Source organism: Podarcis bocagei, assembly GCF_964188305.1.
Source record: "Podarcis bocagei genome assembly, chromosome: 11".
Taxonomy (NCBI): domain Eukaryota; kingdom Metazoa; phylum Chordata; class Lepidosauria; order Squamata; family Lacertidae; genus Podarcis; species Podarcis bocagei.
In genome coordinates this window covers 63,137,212-63,153,725 of record NC_138136.1, presented here as the reverse complement: position 1 = coordinate 63,153,725, position 16,514 = coordinate 63,137,212, and the positions used below count along the sequence as shown (strand labels likewise).

The window sequence follows — 16,514 nt, the reverse complement described above, 5'->3', positions numbered from 1 at the left end:
GGAGTGCCTGGCGTGCTCTGGTCCAGGGGGTCATGAAGAGTCGGACACAACTAAACAACATTTAAACAGCTCAGAGATTTCATTCCACTCGGTGGTATTAAGATAATTACAAACAGATTTCTGCGCCACTAGAAAAGTCCACCATTAAGTGATTAAAAAGTTGTACCTCCCTTCATGTTGGATAATAAGTACCTTTAATTTTAAATTTATGGGGTTTAATAGATTTTATAGTTCATATGCCACTTTGTCACGATTTTGCAGCGTTTTTCTCAAGTTAGTCAAGAGTGAGGTTTTTATTTCAACAATCCGAGGTGTTTAATTATGTTGTGCATGTGCTTCCAATTAATCGGTCTTAAACCACCCTAGCTTTGATATGGCATGAAGCCGGCCTGGAAGTCTTATCGGCGAGCGAATGAAAGGCCAGTCTGTGTCACCAGATCTCCTCTAATCAGTGCAAGAATCCAGGATGAGTCAGAAATAAAGGCAGCAGCTACAAAGCAAAAGATCCGGTAACCTGGCAACATCGGATGGAATCAATACGGCAAAGAAAGGTGAGGGATGATTAAATACCAACATGGCCTTTATATCCTGACGTGCATCTTTCTGACATGCAGCTTCCGCTGGCCTCGTGGCGGATCCTTTCGCCTCCCTCTGCTGAGGCAGAGCTCAGCGTGCCCTGACACAAACATGCCAGGGTTTTAAGCTGGCAGGTCCTTTGGGGAGAGGGGGCGATAAATTTAGCAACAGGCTTGGGGTGTCGCTCTCTGGCGTGCAGGAGCATCTGTGGTTGTAAGGAGGACAGAACCAGCAAAGGAGGCTCCTGTCCCGCTCCAGAGACCACGTTCCCAGCAACATACCAATAATAATAATAATAATAATAATAATAATAATAATAATAATAATAATACCCCGCCCATCTGGCTAGGTTTCCTCAGCCTCTCTGGGCGGCTACCAACAGAACACTAAAAACAGAATAAAAAGCAAACGTTAAAAACTTCCCTAAACAGGGCTGCCTTCAGATGTCTTCTAAAAGTCAGATACAGTGGTACCTCGGGTTACATACATTTCAGGTTACATACACTTCAGGTTACAGACTCCACTAACCCAGAAATAGTGCTTCAGGTTAAGAACTTTGCTTCAGGATGAGAACAGAAATCGTGCTCCGGTGGCGCGGCGGCAGAAGGAGGCCCCATTAGCTAAAGTGGTGCTTCAGGTTAAGAACAGTTTCAGGTTAAGAATGGACCTCTGGAACAAATTAAGTACTTAACCCGAGGAACCACTGTAGTTATTTCTTTTCTTTATACCTTAAGGAAGGGCATTCCACAGGGCGGGTGCCACTACCGAGGAGGCCCTCTGCCTGGCTCCCTATAACCTTACTTCTCGTAGGGAGGGAACCGCCAGAAGGCTCTCGGAGGTGGACTTCAGTGTCTGAGCAGAACGATGGGGGTGGAGACGCTCCTTCAGGTATACTGGGCCGAGGCCGTTTAGGACTTTAAAGGTCAACACCAACACTTTGAATTGTGCTCGGAAACGTCCTGGGAGCCAGTGTAGGTCTTTCAGGACTGGTGACTACAGTCATACCTCGGGTTGAAGCAGCTTCGGAATGAATATTTTCAGGTTGCACTCTGCGGCGACCCGGAAGTAACGGAGTGCATTACTTCAGGGTTCCCCCGCTCATGCATGCGCAGACGCTCAAAATGATGTCATGCGCATGTGCGGAAGCGGCTAAACATGACCCGCACACGTGCAGACGCACAGTTCCGTTTTACATTTGCTTCAGAATGCGAACGGGGCTCCGGAACGGATCCCGTTCGCATCCAGAGTTACCACTGTATTAAGATTCTTTTCTCCAAAATCCCACACACCATGTTCTTCTGGATGAAGCACAAATAAAGCCCCGCACAGAGCAATCCCTGTGCTAGATGCACAAATTAAAAGGTGGTTAGAAAATCTGCAGAGCCAAAAGAGGAACGGAAAAGAGGCTAAGTTCATAACAAGAAGTTTGTCACATAGCTCCTTCATTAGCGACCTGTGCCAGACAACTGATTAATAGGTGGAGAGGCTGTGCCCAGACTCGCTTTTCCATTAAGGAGGTGTTGAAATAGCACTCAGCCAATCTACTGGAAAAGACCTTTCTTTACTTGTGATCTTACAGCTGGTAGCCAGTACTGAACTAGCAGGTCTGACTTAGGGCTTGTCCACACTTCCGCTTGGCTTGCGCCTAGAAAGCAGTAGTTTTGCCTCTGCCCCACTGCTTTCTCCCAGAAAACCCACTCTTTAGTGCTAAACTGGAGCAAACATCAATCTAGAGAAAACCCAGTTGACGTTTGCTCTGATTCAGCGGCAAAGATCAGGTTTTCCCAGGGGAAAGCACTGGGGAAAGTGAGAAAGTGAACAAGCTCTTAGTAGAAGGCCAGTTTCACACATACGATGCAAACAGGATGCTATCTTTTAATTTTGTATGGACTGCATGCCTGGGAAGACAGGATGAGCGCCACATTTATTAAAGGGCTCCCTGGCTAGACACACATCATTTGCCAACTGGGTGATGAAAGAGCCTGAGGGTTCTTTATGTTGCAGGTGATGGAAGACAACCATCAACACTGCGGAGTACAGAAAACAATATCCTAAATATAGATGCTGTATCCTACGAAGTCAACCACCTTTGCAAAAGACTCTGAAATCTCTGGTTAGATTTTTAACCTGTGCTCTGTTGAAAGACTGCTCTCTATCCAGACTGGGTGGCATATAAGATTTACGGTATCTGTTTTATTTCTATATATACATATGCCCAAATTAAAACCGAAAAAGTCCTCTTCCTTTGCACAGCACTGTCAAGCGAACAAGAGGAGAGGAAAGAAATATTGGAAAGAGCAAAGCAGTCAGAAAAGAGATGACATTTCCTTGCTGCATATTAGGAACCACCCAACCCTTCCTTCCTTCCCCACAGAGGCTCTTTGGATCGTGGAATGAAATGAAATGAGAAAGCTGCGTGGCACACTGATTTTTGAGCATTTCTTCTTCATTATCACAACGATTCGTATAAGCAGCCGAGCAAGGTAGCCCAAATGCGTATTATTGGAGACGGAGGCTTGCTTAAGAGAGTTTTCAGGTGGGGTGAAATGTGAATTGGAGTCTCCTGACTCACATAACCCTACACACAAGTAACTGGCTGTAAAGTAACGTAGCATTATATATAATAAAACTGTAATCGTCATATCAAAAAACTGCAAAGCACAGATCCTGGTGCAATAACGTATCATATTACTATTAACCTTCTATATGTTTTTATTGTCGTAAAGTCCAAGGATAGTCAAGTCCAAAGCTTGTCAAGTCCAACGATTACAATGGACAGTTCCTGTTGGCGATGCCATTTCAAACTGATATCTTCCTTCTGCATCGTCCTATGTCTTAAAAGCGTAACAAACGAACTTGCCTTCTGCATAGCCCTATGTCTTGAGAGTGTAACAAACAGAACTAAAAGGTTTGAACCGCCGACCTTCTGATCGGCAAGTCCTAGGCTCTGTGGTTTAACCCACAGCACCACCCGCATCCCTTCAACAAACTGAACTACTTAGTAAAAATAAAGCAGTTACGTGTGTGTTGTGGAATTCTGAACATGAGTTACGTAATGAGGCAATTGTGGTGTGTGTTCACATAACCCTACAGCAGAAAAGTTGTCGATACTCTGTCTTGCGATGGTGTCCTTGTGCCCTTGTACAAGGAATGCTTCAAGTATGACTGAGGCACCTCTTGTGCCAGGGTTGCAAAGTCACTTTTATTAATTATGGAAATTCCTTCCAATAGCACTTTAGAGACCAACTAAGTTTGTTATTGGTTTGAGCTTTCGTGTGCATGCACACGAAAGCTCAAACCAATAACAAACTTAGTTGTCTCTAAGGTGCTATTGGAAGGAATTTTTTTATTTTGTTTCAACTACAGCAAACCAACATGGCTACCTACCTGTTATTAGTTATGGGACATGGTTGGTGATCATTTCTAAAAGGTGGTAGGATCCTAACTCCAGGGTCCAGGAAGTCACATGCTTGGATTCCAAAGCACCGCCCTCAGTCCTAGATATATGCTTGTGGTCATGGCCGTAGCTGAGATTTGCTGCAATGCAGGAAACTCAACTAAAGCATCCAAGAAGGATGGCCATTTGTTCAAATGTTCTGGAGAGGTTGCACCAGTTTGCAGCCTTTGGCACCAAATGGGACATTAGAGAAGTGGTGAAATACAGAATGCGTAAGTTGAGGATTGGGACGCAGGTGGCGCTGTGGGTTAAACCATGGAGCCTAGGGCTTGCCAATCAGAAGTTTGGTGGTTCGAATCCCCGCGACGGGGTGAGCTCCCGTTGCTCAGTCCCTGCTCCTGCCAACCTAGCAGTTTGAAAGCACGTCATAGTGCAAGTGGAGAAATAGGTACTGTTCTGGCGGGAAGGTAAACAGCGTTTCCGTGAGCTGCTCTGGTTCGCCAGAAGCGGCTTAGTCATGCTGGCCACATGTCAAGCTGTACACCGGTTCCCTCAGCCAATATAGTGAGATGAGCACTGCAACCCCAGAGTCGGTCACGAGTGGACCTAATGGTCAGGGGTCCCTTTACCTTTAAGTTGAGGATTAATGGCGGAGACTCCTAATGGGAGCAGCCTTGATAAAAACTGACATGGGAAGCCAATTTGGGTTGCCATTTGTTATACAAGCAACTGATCAGTACTGTTTTGTTGTTACCCTGAAGAAAAGGGCAAACCTCCTCCTTCTGACTGACAGAAAGTGGTTCAAAAAAAAAACACTGGCAGCTTTCCAGAAGGTCGTTGCGGAGTTTACAGCCTTCTGAATCTCAAAAGGTTGCTCCATTTAGCAAGGAGGAATTAAAGGCCCCAGGAGCATCCATCAAAGAAGCATTTGAGCCACTCAAGGAAGGCACTTGGCAGGCTGGTATTTATCCTGAGGTCATTTGTCATGGCAAGGATGGCTCCATTACAACCGAGGAAGGATCTATCCATCTCAAAATATCTCATTACTACTCAGTCTTCGTGGTCAATACATTAAACTGCCTTACTTATTTGTATGCCTTACTTTTCTTTTCCTTTTTGAAAAAGAAGCAGCTTAATTCAATCCTTTGCAACATGGCAGAGAAATTATATTTAGCCTTTGATACCTTTTCTGAGAAAAGGATGCGCTTGATGACTCGCATTTTCAAGCTCGCGCCATTAAGGGCCTACCAATATGTTCTGCAAATCCATGTAAGCGAACCACAGCAGCCCTCGTCTATCAAGAGAGACGCTCAGGAAAATCAAGAGTGCGAAAATAAGAATCACTTTGCTGGGTCTGCCAAATAAGGCAGCTTGGGGAGGAAAAAACCAGCACAGGCAGCATTTGTGTCCAATCCATTTCTAGGAACCATCCTATTTTGGGGAGAGAAGTGATCAAAAATCCAATCTGGTATCCTGTTCATTAAAAAACTCTCCCCAACACTGAGTGAGATTCTAAAGCAGTGATGGGGGAGCTTGTTTAATGCAATGGGCACATTCCTTTCTTGAAAATTTTCTGGGGGCCACATGGGAGTAGTGGGTGTGGCCGGAGTCCAAAATGGGCGGAGCAATGCATGCAATACCTTTGTGCAGTAGGTTAGCTTCTTCTGTACAGCCCCCACGCAGAGAAGCAAGAGACACTGCCAGGGTTCGAACACATATTCCAGGCAGGCAAAAATGCTCATGGGAGGTTCAAAAGAGGGCTGGTGGAAAGAGGGAGCATGGCTAAGGTGTGCTGTCTCTGAACATGGAGGCTCCACTATGGTAGTCCTGCTCTCCCTTGAGTCTATGTCATCCTCTTTCTGAAAAAGGCATCCAAACCAGTGGCCGCCTCTGCATTCTTGTTCCTGCAAGTTCCATAGTTACACTCCCTGCGAAGAAGGGAAAGCGCTTTTGTGCAACTCCATGCCTTTGCCGAAATACCTTGTGCAAATTAATTGAAACAAAGCCTATCTTACTCATAATCTTGTACTCAAAACAAACATGAAAATCAGTTGATCGTTACAGTGTCGGAAGCCTGCAGCCAATAGAAGGAATGATGCGCTCGCCACACTATATTGAAGTTCTTCGAAAGAGATTTATTCCAGAGCTGGAAAAGAGGTATCCTGATGATACTGGGTTATTGCAGCAGGACCTAGTCCCCTGTCACACATCGAAAGTGGTGAAGAAATTCGTGATAGAGCAGCAAATACAGGTACTTGATTGGCCAGGGAATTCCCCGGACGTAAATCCCATTGAGAATTTGTGGGCTATATGCAAAAGTTGCCTCTGTGCTGTAGACTGTGTGACTATGGGGAAGCTCATTCAGGCGCTGATTCGAGTGTGGTACAGGGATCCGAAAATCAACAGTGACTGTTTGAAACTAGCAGACTCCATGCCAAACTGTGTTCAAACGCTGCTTAAAAATAGCGGAGGTCATATCTGTTACTAACGTACATATATGTGAGATTTGTACGTGTATGTGTGAGTTTTGTCCGTAAAACTATGGTTTTCCCAGTAGTGATGTATGGAAGTGAGAGCTGGACCATAAAGAAGGCTGATCACCGAAGAATTGATGCTTTTGAATTCTGGTGCTGGAGGAGACTCTTGAGAGTCCCATGGACTGCAAGAAGATCAAACCTCTCCATTCTGAAGGAAATCAGCCCTGAGTGCTCACTGGAAGGGCAGATCCTGAAGCTGAGGCTCCAATACTTTGGCCACCTCATGAGAAGAGAAGACTCCCTGGAAAAGACCCTGATGTTGGGAAAGATGGAGGGCACAAGGAGAAGGGGACGACGGAGGACAAGATGGTGGGACAGTGTTCTCGAAGCTACCAGCATGAGTTTGACCAAACTGCGGGAGGCAGTGGAAGACAGGAGTGCCTGGCGTGCTCTGGTCCACGGGGTCACGAAGAGTCGGACACGACTAAACGACTAAACAACAACATGTGAGTTTTGTACAATAAACTACATTGTTTGTTTCAATTAATTTGCACAAGGGTGTAGATTACAAACCTACACTGATCAATCACTCCTTAGCCCTCTGAAATAGCCAAGCAGCCCTGGGCCTTCACTCTGGCCAGCACCACTACAGAGGGCAACTGTTCATTCAACCTGTGGTTCTCAAAGAGCTCACCTCCCTTTCTTTACTTCCTTTTATTTTAGGTTATGGTTGCGGCAGAGAGGAGAACAGTTTTCTTTTTTTAAAAAAAATAATTTTTATTGAGGAGAACAGTTTTCTGCCACGGCAAAATAGGTGGCTGCTCCTGAATACCAAAGTCCACCCTCCCCTGGCAGTGCCTCGTGTAGCTTCATGTATCCCTATTAAAGCATATTCCTTTCCGGAATTGATGCCAGCAGCACTTCATTAGGGGACGGGATTGAATTATCCGCAGTAATTGAGCTGAGCCATTTGAACAGGAGGGACAAAAAGGTTATGAGCGATTCTCAGCTCCCCTGATGTGGGGTAGGAAAGACTTTATTAAAAATGAATCTTGGGCACTTGTTTAAGCATCACCAAAAAGGTCTATTCTGCCCCAGTGAGCTCAGCTACTGCTACAGCTTTTCCCCAAACGCGCTGGTCCATGGAGAAAGGACCGTCTTTAAGAATAACTCTGCCAAAGATCTGATCTCCATCTAAATAGAGAGATCTTGCAGCTGCTCCTAAGGGAAAGCTGTGTTTCTCCCCCTGCCAATTATTTTTTTTAATGGTGAGCATGACCATTGCATGGATACAGATTGTTCAAACCTCCAAAGAGAGGGGCAGTAAGCTGTTCTTTTCTCTGCCTTTGGATGTAGCCGATAAACAAATGTTTCCAGGTTGGGGGCATGGGAGAAAGCACCCTTCCATGGCCCTGGATTTTATCCAAGGAAGCGAGAGAAAATGCAGGACATTTCTTCACCGCTTCTTCTGCTTTATGCTGAATATTCTTTTGCTTCATGTTCAAAGGCAGGCCTCGCACATCCCGATACTCCACTAAGTAAAGGTCAGCAAGCTTGCTTTCTGCCGCTCCACTGGAACCAATGGATTCAAATTGCAAGAAAGGAGGTTCCGACTAAACTTTAGGAAGAACTAGCAACATCAACCCTGCCGTGTGGCAATCCCTTGCAGATGACCACGGTGCCAGGAGACAGTCAGGTTGTGCATCCACAGCAGTGACCAGAGGAGGAATGGCCGCTGGGAGGAGCAAAGAGAGAAGACATGCCCTGGTGTATCTGCAGCAACACAGCTGGATGCCCTCCCCTGCCCCAGCTGAAACAAAACATGTGTCTCCCCACAGCAAGCACTGCAACCATCCAACAGCTCCAAAGTTGCACTTGTCCATTATCTCCCAAGGCAGACGGTTGCCAATCAAAATGTCCAACAGTAAGGGCTGTTCGACACTGGGCCTACGGATGACCTTGGAAGGTGGTGGCCTCTCCTTCCTTGGAGGTTTCCAAACAGAGTTTGGATGGCCATCTGTCAGGGAAGCTTTAGCTGTGAATCCTTCATTGCAGGGCGTTGGGTCCCTTCCAATTGTACCGTTTTATGATTCATTGCTCTCGCTTGGTTTTTCTGTGCATTGCACCAGCATCAACACCCACCACTTGCTGCCCCTGTTTCCTGTCCACCTGCGGTCCCTGTGTCCACATCTGCCAGTGGTACTTTGTGTATAGACCCAGGGGGGAATGGCCAGCTAACAAACCAAAGATGGCAGAGGCACCATCAACAGGTGGTCAATGGCTTCCTGCCATGATAAGGCTGGTCTAGTTCCTGTGGGATGTCCAGATAGGCACAGAATATCCATCTTTTCCTTAAGATGCATCAGCATCACTTCTGAAAGGTTGTCAGGAGTGCGTGCAGGAGCCAGGCCCTGTGACCAATAGGACTTTGCAGGACTGGGGCCTTCCTAAATTTGTTCTGAAGAGGCAAGGCGTGGCCTCACAGGTGAGGCTGATTGGTAACTCACAGCACCTGGTGGCAAGAGCCAGGAAGGGATATAAGGTCAGCATTTCCCTTCGACTCTTTGCCACAGCAACACGCATCCTGGGTTGCTTCTTGATCCTCAGACCCCTGCCTTCGTGCCTCCTTGCTTCCTGACCCTCGGACCCTTGGCTTCTTTACTCCCAGCTCTCTGACCCTCGGACTCCTGGCTTCCTGGCTTCTGGACCCCCGTTCCTGCTCCCACTCTGCCATCTTGCCCCTGGTCCTGACCTCCCCTGCTGGGACTTGCCTGTGAACCGGAATGTGACAATGGTTGGTTATATGCATGTCAGAAACCAAACTGGCATTACCCCAACAGAGCCTACGGTCAAGCTCACCTGAGACACCAGCAGGACCCATCAATCCATGCAAGAGATGATAGATAGGCAGGCAGGCAGGCAGACAATCAGCTTACCTTCCCGTCAGTGGTAACCGCAGCAAAGACGGTGGAGGAATATGGAGCCCAAGCAACATCTCCAACAGCAGAATTGAGGTCGTAGATGAACATGGGAGTCCTGCAAACAAAAGACCCTGGATGTCAGGAGATGCCACCTTCTGAGTCAGGGCTGGGCAGAATCCGTTCTGGGCAGAAGCAAGCCAAGAACAGGCCCACGCAGAGAGGCAGGCAACCGCGCGAGGAATTTGAGCCAGGCCACTGGTTTAAAAGAAAGGGTTACAGATGGCACAGAGAAAGCGGACATGAATATTCCAAAAAGGGCAGGTTCTGTTCAGTTCCATAGAAAGCAAAGGAAAGTTCCCTGGAGGCAGAAAAGTTTAACCAGTCTGCCCAGAAGGTCTTTTTTCTGCTCCCCTTTTAGGGCCGTTGAAGCCAGTGGGCAGGTGAATAAGTCCTCTCTGGTGTGACCCACTGCAGGGCAAGGATGAAGGTTGGCACCCACATGTGGGCCAAGGAAGGGCATCTTTTGGCCAGAGTCTGGCAGGGGCATTTTGCTCCCCCAAGTGGCTGCACTGTGTGACCTCAAAGCTGCGTCCCGACAAGGCAGCCCCCCTGCTGTGCACAACTGAGTGTGATCCAGCTGTTTGCTCCAGCCACCATCCTCCAGAAGGGGTTTTGGGGGGCACCTTTTAGATTAGGGACTGCTTCTCTGGCCTCCCAACCCATCTTGCCCATCTGCTCAGGCTACTTCTTGTGCCAGCCTTGCTGTCTCTAGTGACACATCACCTTTGCAGAAGGAAAGCTGTGGCCATCCCATAGCCGTGGAGAACAGCCACAGAGAACTCCGGCGCATGTGGGCATAATTTTTTTTCTTTCTTTATTTCATAAACTTTATATACTGCATGGTTACACACACACACACACACACACACACACACACAGAGTGGACACTCGGGCTGAGAACGTGACCCATGCGGGAAGCACGTTCGCAACCCGCAGCGCCGCGTCTGCACATGCGCGGGTTGCGATTCGGCGCATGCGCAAAGCGCAATTTAGTGCTTCTGTGCATGTGCAAGCGCTGAAACCCAGAAGTAACCTGTTCCACGGTTATGGACCACCGGTGTGAAGTTCACGGCATGTAATGCCTTGAAAGAAAATATTATGAAAATGATATATAGGTGGTACATGACCCCAGTCAAGCTTGCAAAAATATACCATTTGGCAGACAACAAGTGTTGGAAATGTAAAGAAACTGAAGGAACGTTCTTTCATCTTTGGTGGACGTGCCCAAAGGTTAAGGCTTTCTGGGAAATGATCTGTAATGAGCTAAAAAAGGTATTCAAATATACCTTCCTTAAGAAACCAGAGGCCTTCCTCTTGGGCATTGTCGGCCAAATGGTGTCAAAGAAGGACCGAACTTTTTTTATGTATGCGACAACAGCAGCAAGAATACTCATCGCAAAGTATTGGAAGACCCAAGAAGTATTAACAACAACAATTTAAGACGCTGAAAAAATAACCACAGGCTAAAGACAGATTAAAACCTGCATCAACTCTCTGAGCAGGCATGTCAACATACACACACACAAAAATAGTTTTTTAGCAGGTGCCTGAAAGAGTACAGTGAAGGTGGCTGTTTGAGATCAATAGGCAGGGAGTTCCAAAGGTTATCAGCATAAATCACAACTGCCCTCCATCCCCCAGTGCACGGGGATGACGGTACGGCAATCCACAGGCTGTGGCTGGACATACTTTATGTTGTGGTCCCAGATCTTCACCGTCCAGTCTGAGCTGCAGGAAATGAAAACCTTGCTGTGGAATGGGTTCCAGCTCACGGCATCAACGGCCATATGGTGGGCATGAAAGATGTCCAGGAATTGCGTCGAGTAGGACTTTGAACACTGCAAAAATACAAGGAGTCGGTGACATTCTGCTGCTCGGCTCTCTGCATTATTTCCTCCCCCCCCCCCCCAGAGACGAGTTTTCACTTAACACCTGATACCTGCTTTGTCTCTCTTCGGCACACAGCACGGAGCCCTGATCATCACAGTAATTTCCTCACTCTGCTCTGCAATCCTGAATCCGGCCAGTGAAATTGGGCTTAATGAAAGTATTTTTAGAGCCGGGCTGTTTATTAAGCGTCCATTTCCAGCCCCGTGAAGAATTCCTACTCGCTCCTCGGGAGACGCTGCCGCAAGCTAATGTATAGTAATGCAAAGAACCCGGAGTTCAGATTTGGACGTCAGATTCGGGTGACTGCAACTTCTGCTTCTCATTTAACAGACATGTAGCACAAACAGCATGCTAGATGCTGCACAAGCGACTGAACTAAGGCCACCATGGACTAGAAAATGCAGACAAGGGAGATGTTGGGGGAAAGGCTAATGGCTGTGCCATGAGTAACTGGGCAGGAGAATTGTCAGACCGCATTTTCCAGAGGCCTTCTGATCATTGGTATTTTCAGAATTTGTTATATTAAAGAGCTTGTAAAATGCCCCCTGAAGTCTGGAAGTACTGAAAGGTACCATTCCCGAGAGATATTTCTGCATGTTGCAAAATCATTCCAAGGGCACAACACTTTTGGTCCTATTCAGGTCCTATGAAGTTTCCCTAATTTGGGTCCTATGCAGAGGGATCCCTTGGGGCAGCGGGGGTGGGGTGGGGGTGTCAAGAAGTCATGGTTCATTCTAGCCAGTCATGCAATTGATGGCTATCTGTTATGTACTGAGTTGAATAGGATCCAAAAGGCAGCAGTCTGATTGGTCCTAGAACAATAGGATCCAGAATGCAGCAGTCTCATTGGTCCTAGAACAATAGGATCCAGAATGCAGCAGTCTGATTGGTCCTAGAACAATAGGATCCAGAATGCAGCTGTGTGATTGGTCCTAGAACAATAGGATCCAGAATGCAGCAGTCTGATTGGTCCTAGAACAATAGGATCCAGAATGCAGCAGTCTGATTGGTCCTAGAACAATAGGATCCAGAATGCAGCAGTCTGATTGGTCCACAGGAGCCACCCAGTCCAGCTCCAGGTGGAAGGGAATCCGCAACCTGATTGGCCTACAGGTGAATCCCGGAATTAGCCAATCACATGGAGCCCATTGTGTAAATAATGTATATAAAGCAGATACTGTGAGGGGACTTTCATTCATTCCTCCTCACCACTATGAGCTGAATAAAGAGCATGAAATCCACTCTCGACTCCGAGTATATTTCACTATCCATTGAGGCAACAGAAACAAGCTCAGTGAGGATCCTGCTCAGAATACTGAATTTCATGGCCTAGCTTGGGGGCTGCTAATTTGGTCTTGATCCAGAGCCATCATGGCTAGGAGCCACCTACTAGAACTAGCCAAGTTCTCCAGAAAGAGATAGCCTGGAATCATAGAAGAGTAGGGCTGGAAGGGACCCTGAGGCTCATCTAGTCCAACGCGCCTGAAATGCAGCTTCTTTCAACTCTTGCCAATACATTGCTTTGCGCAGACTAACAAGGAAACTGTTCTGGATTTGATTTTAGAATAAGGAAAACCAATTGCACGTATATTTACTAAATACTAGACCAGTTCATGGAGGAGGGGGCTATCAGTGGCTACTAGCCGTAATGGGTATGTTCTGCCCCCACAGGCAGCAGAGCTTCTGAATACCAGCCTTCATGTTCTTACTACTTCCAGCTGTATTTTAATAATAATAATAATTAATAATAACAACAACAACAACAACAATAATAATAAAAAATAATAATAATTAAAAATTTTATTTATACCCCACCCTCCCTGGCCAGAGCACCAATCAAATCACAATGAAAACATAATGGACGGGAAAGGGGGGGGAAACCAATTTAAAATACAGGTTAAAATGCAATTTAAAATGCAGCCTCATTTTAAAAGTAGCCCATAGATCAAGACCATAAGGGAGGGAAACATAAGGGTCAGACTGAGTCCAAACCAAAGGCCAGGCAGAACAGCTCTGTCTTGCAGGCCCTGCAGAAAGATGTCAAGTCCCGCAGGGCCCTAGTCTCTTGGGACAGAGCGTTCCACCAAGTCGGGGCCAGTACTGAAGAGGCCCTGGCCCTAGTTAGCACAAATGTGCTAAAAACACACAGAGAGCATTACTGTATTTCAACAGAGAGCATTGTTCTTCCTAGTTCGTACCATAGGCCACCCCACCTCTAAGTCTCACACGAACAAGTAAACCCTGCAAGATCAAAAAATAAACCTATTTTACAGAGGCTGAGATGGAGTGAGTTGGCCACAGCCGGGCAGCGACTTTAAAACTTATGTCAGAGTTGAACGAGATTAAATTCCAGCATTCAAACTTGGCAAGACCAAATGCAAATCTCTTTTGCACCTTTTCCAAAGGTCACTATCTTTGGCAATCCTCACAGAACTCTAGCCCAATGGTTGCCATTAATTTGATTTGAACTGATTTTATAATGAATTGATTTTAGAATGCTGTATTATTTTGCTGTTGTTAGCCGCTCTGAGCCCGGCTTCGGCTGCGGAGGGCGGGATATAAATAAAATTGTTGTTGTTGTTGTTGTTGTTGTTGTTGTTGTTGTTGTTGTTATCTCCAGTTGACCAGTTCTGCCTGAAAGCAAAGTTATTAATTTCTGACTCGTGGGGTATCCCAGGGCCTTCCAGATAACCTGATCTTCCCTGTTAAATTGCATTGGTTCAGGCGACAGAGTTGCCTCTTTGGGTGAGTTGGACGTTCCAGCATCCCTGAAATTTTTATACATGTTTAAGGTGCAGGAATCTTTCCGAGAGGCTGAGTTGCTGGTCCTGCACATAATTATATTGCTGAAAGCGCACCTGCACCTCCATCATTGCTAATGATTCCTGAAACCAAAGATCAGCATGTTTCCTCACCAACGCCTTCCTTCCGGCAATCAGGCCACGGGCAATTTAACAGAAGAAGGAAGACACTGCTTTGCCTGAATGTTTGGCTCTTATGCAGAAGAGGTTTTACAGGGCTGGAGGGCCAGGAAATATTAGCATTCGGATGGCTGTTGATGATGGGGCTATCTTGGCAGGAAGGCTCCCCTTAGCCCAAACCACATATGGCAAGAAACCTATGAGGTCCAGGCTCAGAGAATGACCCAAGCAAAATTATACGGACAACTCATTAAGGGCAGAACTTCACCTGCTTCCATGGGCATAGCCAGAATTTTTATTGGGAGGAGCAGGACTTTTTTTAGGGGGGGGCAGAACCGATGTGATTGGTCAGTTAGTTACCATATTTTTTGCTCCATAAGACACACTTTTTTCTTCCTAAAAAGTAAGGGGAAATGTCTGTGCGTCTTATGGAGCGAATGTGTGGTCCCTGGAGCCAAATTGCCCAGGGGCAAAAAGCAGATCATGCCTTTTTTTTTTTGAAAGAGGGAAGGGGGTGTTGAAACAAAGCCACTGATCGTTTGCCGATTGGGGAGAGAGATAAGGGACGCTAGAGATAAAGGAGGGTGCCTGGGAGGGGGGAGGTAAAGACAGCAAACTTGCAAAGGGGGAAAAAGGAAGACTAAAGCAATAAGGAGAGAAATTAGAAGAAAAGGAGGAGCAAAAAACTGCTCCAGCTAAGGAAAAGACCGCTAAGGAAAAGACCCCCATCGTTCTGCCCAGACACTGAGATCCAGCGCCGAGAGGCCTTCTGGTGGTTCCCTCATTGCAAGAAGCCAAGTTACAGGGAACCAGGCAGAGGGCCTTCTCGGTGGTGGCACCCTCCCTGTGGAACACCCTCACACCAGATGTCAAAGAGAAAAACAACTACCAGACTTTTAGAAGACATCTGAAGGCAGCCCTGTTTAGGGAAGCTTTTAATGTTTAACAGACTATTGTATTTTAATATTTTGTTGGAAGCTGCCCAGAGTGGATGTGGAAACCCAGCCAGATGCGAGGGGTATAAATAATAAATTATTATTATTATTATTACTACTACTACTACTACTACTATTACTATTCAGCTGTCTCCCGTTAAGGCCTCAAGGCCGGTGTCACAAGGTAATTGGGTGGAAGAGTTGAACACCTATGGTCTTAAGTCCCCATAAAACCTAGACCGGTGGGAGCTCTCAGCACCCAGCCAGCCAGCCAAGGTCAGTGTCTATTTGGGCTTTTGGCAGCAGCCTGCTCCTTTACTTAGCCTTTAAATGTAAGCCTTTATGTTCATTAGCTGGATAAGTTACTGTTTGTTGTTTTCTTACCTTCTGGGCTATTTTAATCTGTGAGTTTAAATTAGGAGTTTCTCTCTCTCATCTTAGTAAAATCTGTGCATGATTTCATGAAATTGGGTCTGGTCTGAGTGCCTGAACCCTTTAATTCTGACCACGTTTTTCAGAGCAAGGGTCACCCACCACAAAGCAGATGTCCCAGCATTGGTAGCCTCACAGCTTGATTACTGCAATGCACTCTACGTGGGGCTACCCTTGGGGTTGGTTAGAGGCTACAGCTGATGCAGAACAAGACAGCTAGATTGCTTATGGGGCAGCGGTGGTGGCAAACAACCAGTAGCATATGGACCCTCTGCTTGCCGCGCTTTCACTGGCTGCCAATCTCCTGCTGGGCCAAGTTCAGGATGTATTAACATCAAAAGTCCTATACAACTCAGAACCAGGTTACTTGGTTAGATTGGTCTCAACCAGGGCCAGGGCCTTTTCAGTACTGGCCCCGACTTGGTGGAACGCTCTGTCACAAGAGACTAGGGCCCTGCGGGACTTGACATCTTTCCGCAGGGCCTGCAAGACGGAGCTGTTCTGACTGGCCCTTTTTTTGGACTCAGTCTGACACTTCTGTTTCCATCCCCCCTTATGGTTTTGATTTATCGGCTACTGTTAAAATGAGGCTGCATTTTAAATTGCATTTTAACCTGTATTTTAAATTGGTTTTTTTACTATTATGTTTTTACTGTAATTTTACTGGTGTTAGTCGCTCTGAGCTCGGCTCTGGCTGGGGAGGGCGGGGTATAAATTAAAAAAATTATTATTATTATTATTATTATTATTATTATTATTATTATTATTATTATTATTATTCCTTATACACCCAAAGATCCTTGCGGCTAGAGGTAATGTCCCTCCTGCAAATATCTCGGAAGCCTGCTCTGCAGAAACTTGGAGCACGGCTTTCGGTGTGGCTGTCCCTCTTTTAGGGAACAGCA

The 16,514-nt window shown here is 46.4% G+C and overlaps 1 protein-coding gene and 1 long non-coding RNA gene across 2 annotated transcripts in view; one reads left to right on the top strand and one right to left on the bottom strand.

Moving 5' to 3' along the window:
- Window positions 1-16,514, top strand: part of LOC308597395 — a 228,871-nt gene that overhangs the window by 55,429 nt on the left and 156,928 nt on the right. The window lies entirely within an intron of this gene.
- Window positions 1-16,514, bottom strand: part of DNAI1 (dynein axonemal intermediate chain 1) — a 158,045-nt gene that overhangs the window by 51,560 nt on the left and 89,971 nt on the right. The window contains exons 17-18 of the mRNA XM_081212844.1: window positions 11,121-11,269; window positions 9,387-9,486 (exon numbers count right to left, since the gene is read on the bottom strand). Coding sequence (XP_081068970.1) covers window positions 9,387-9,486; window positions 11,121-11,269 — 249 coding nt within the window. The remainder of the gene's footprint in view (window positions 1-9,386; window positions 9,487-11,120; window positions 11,270-16,514) is intronic.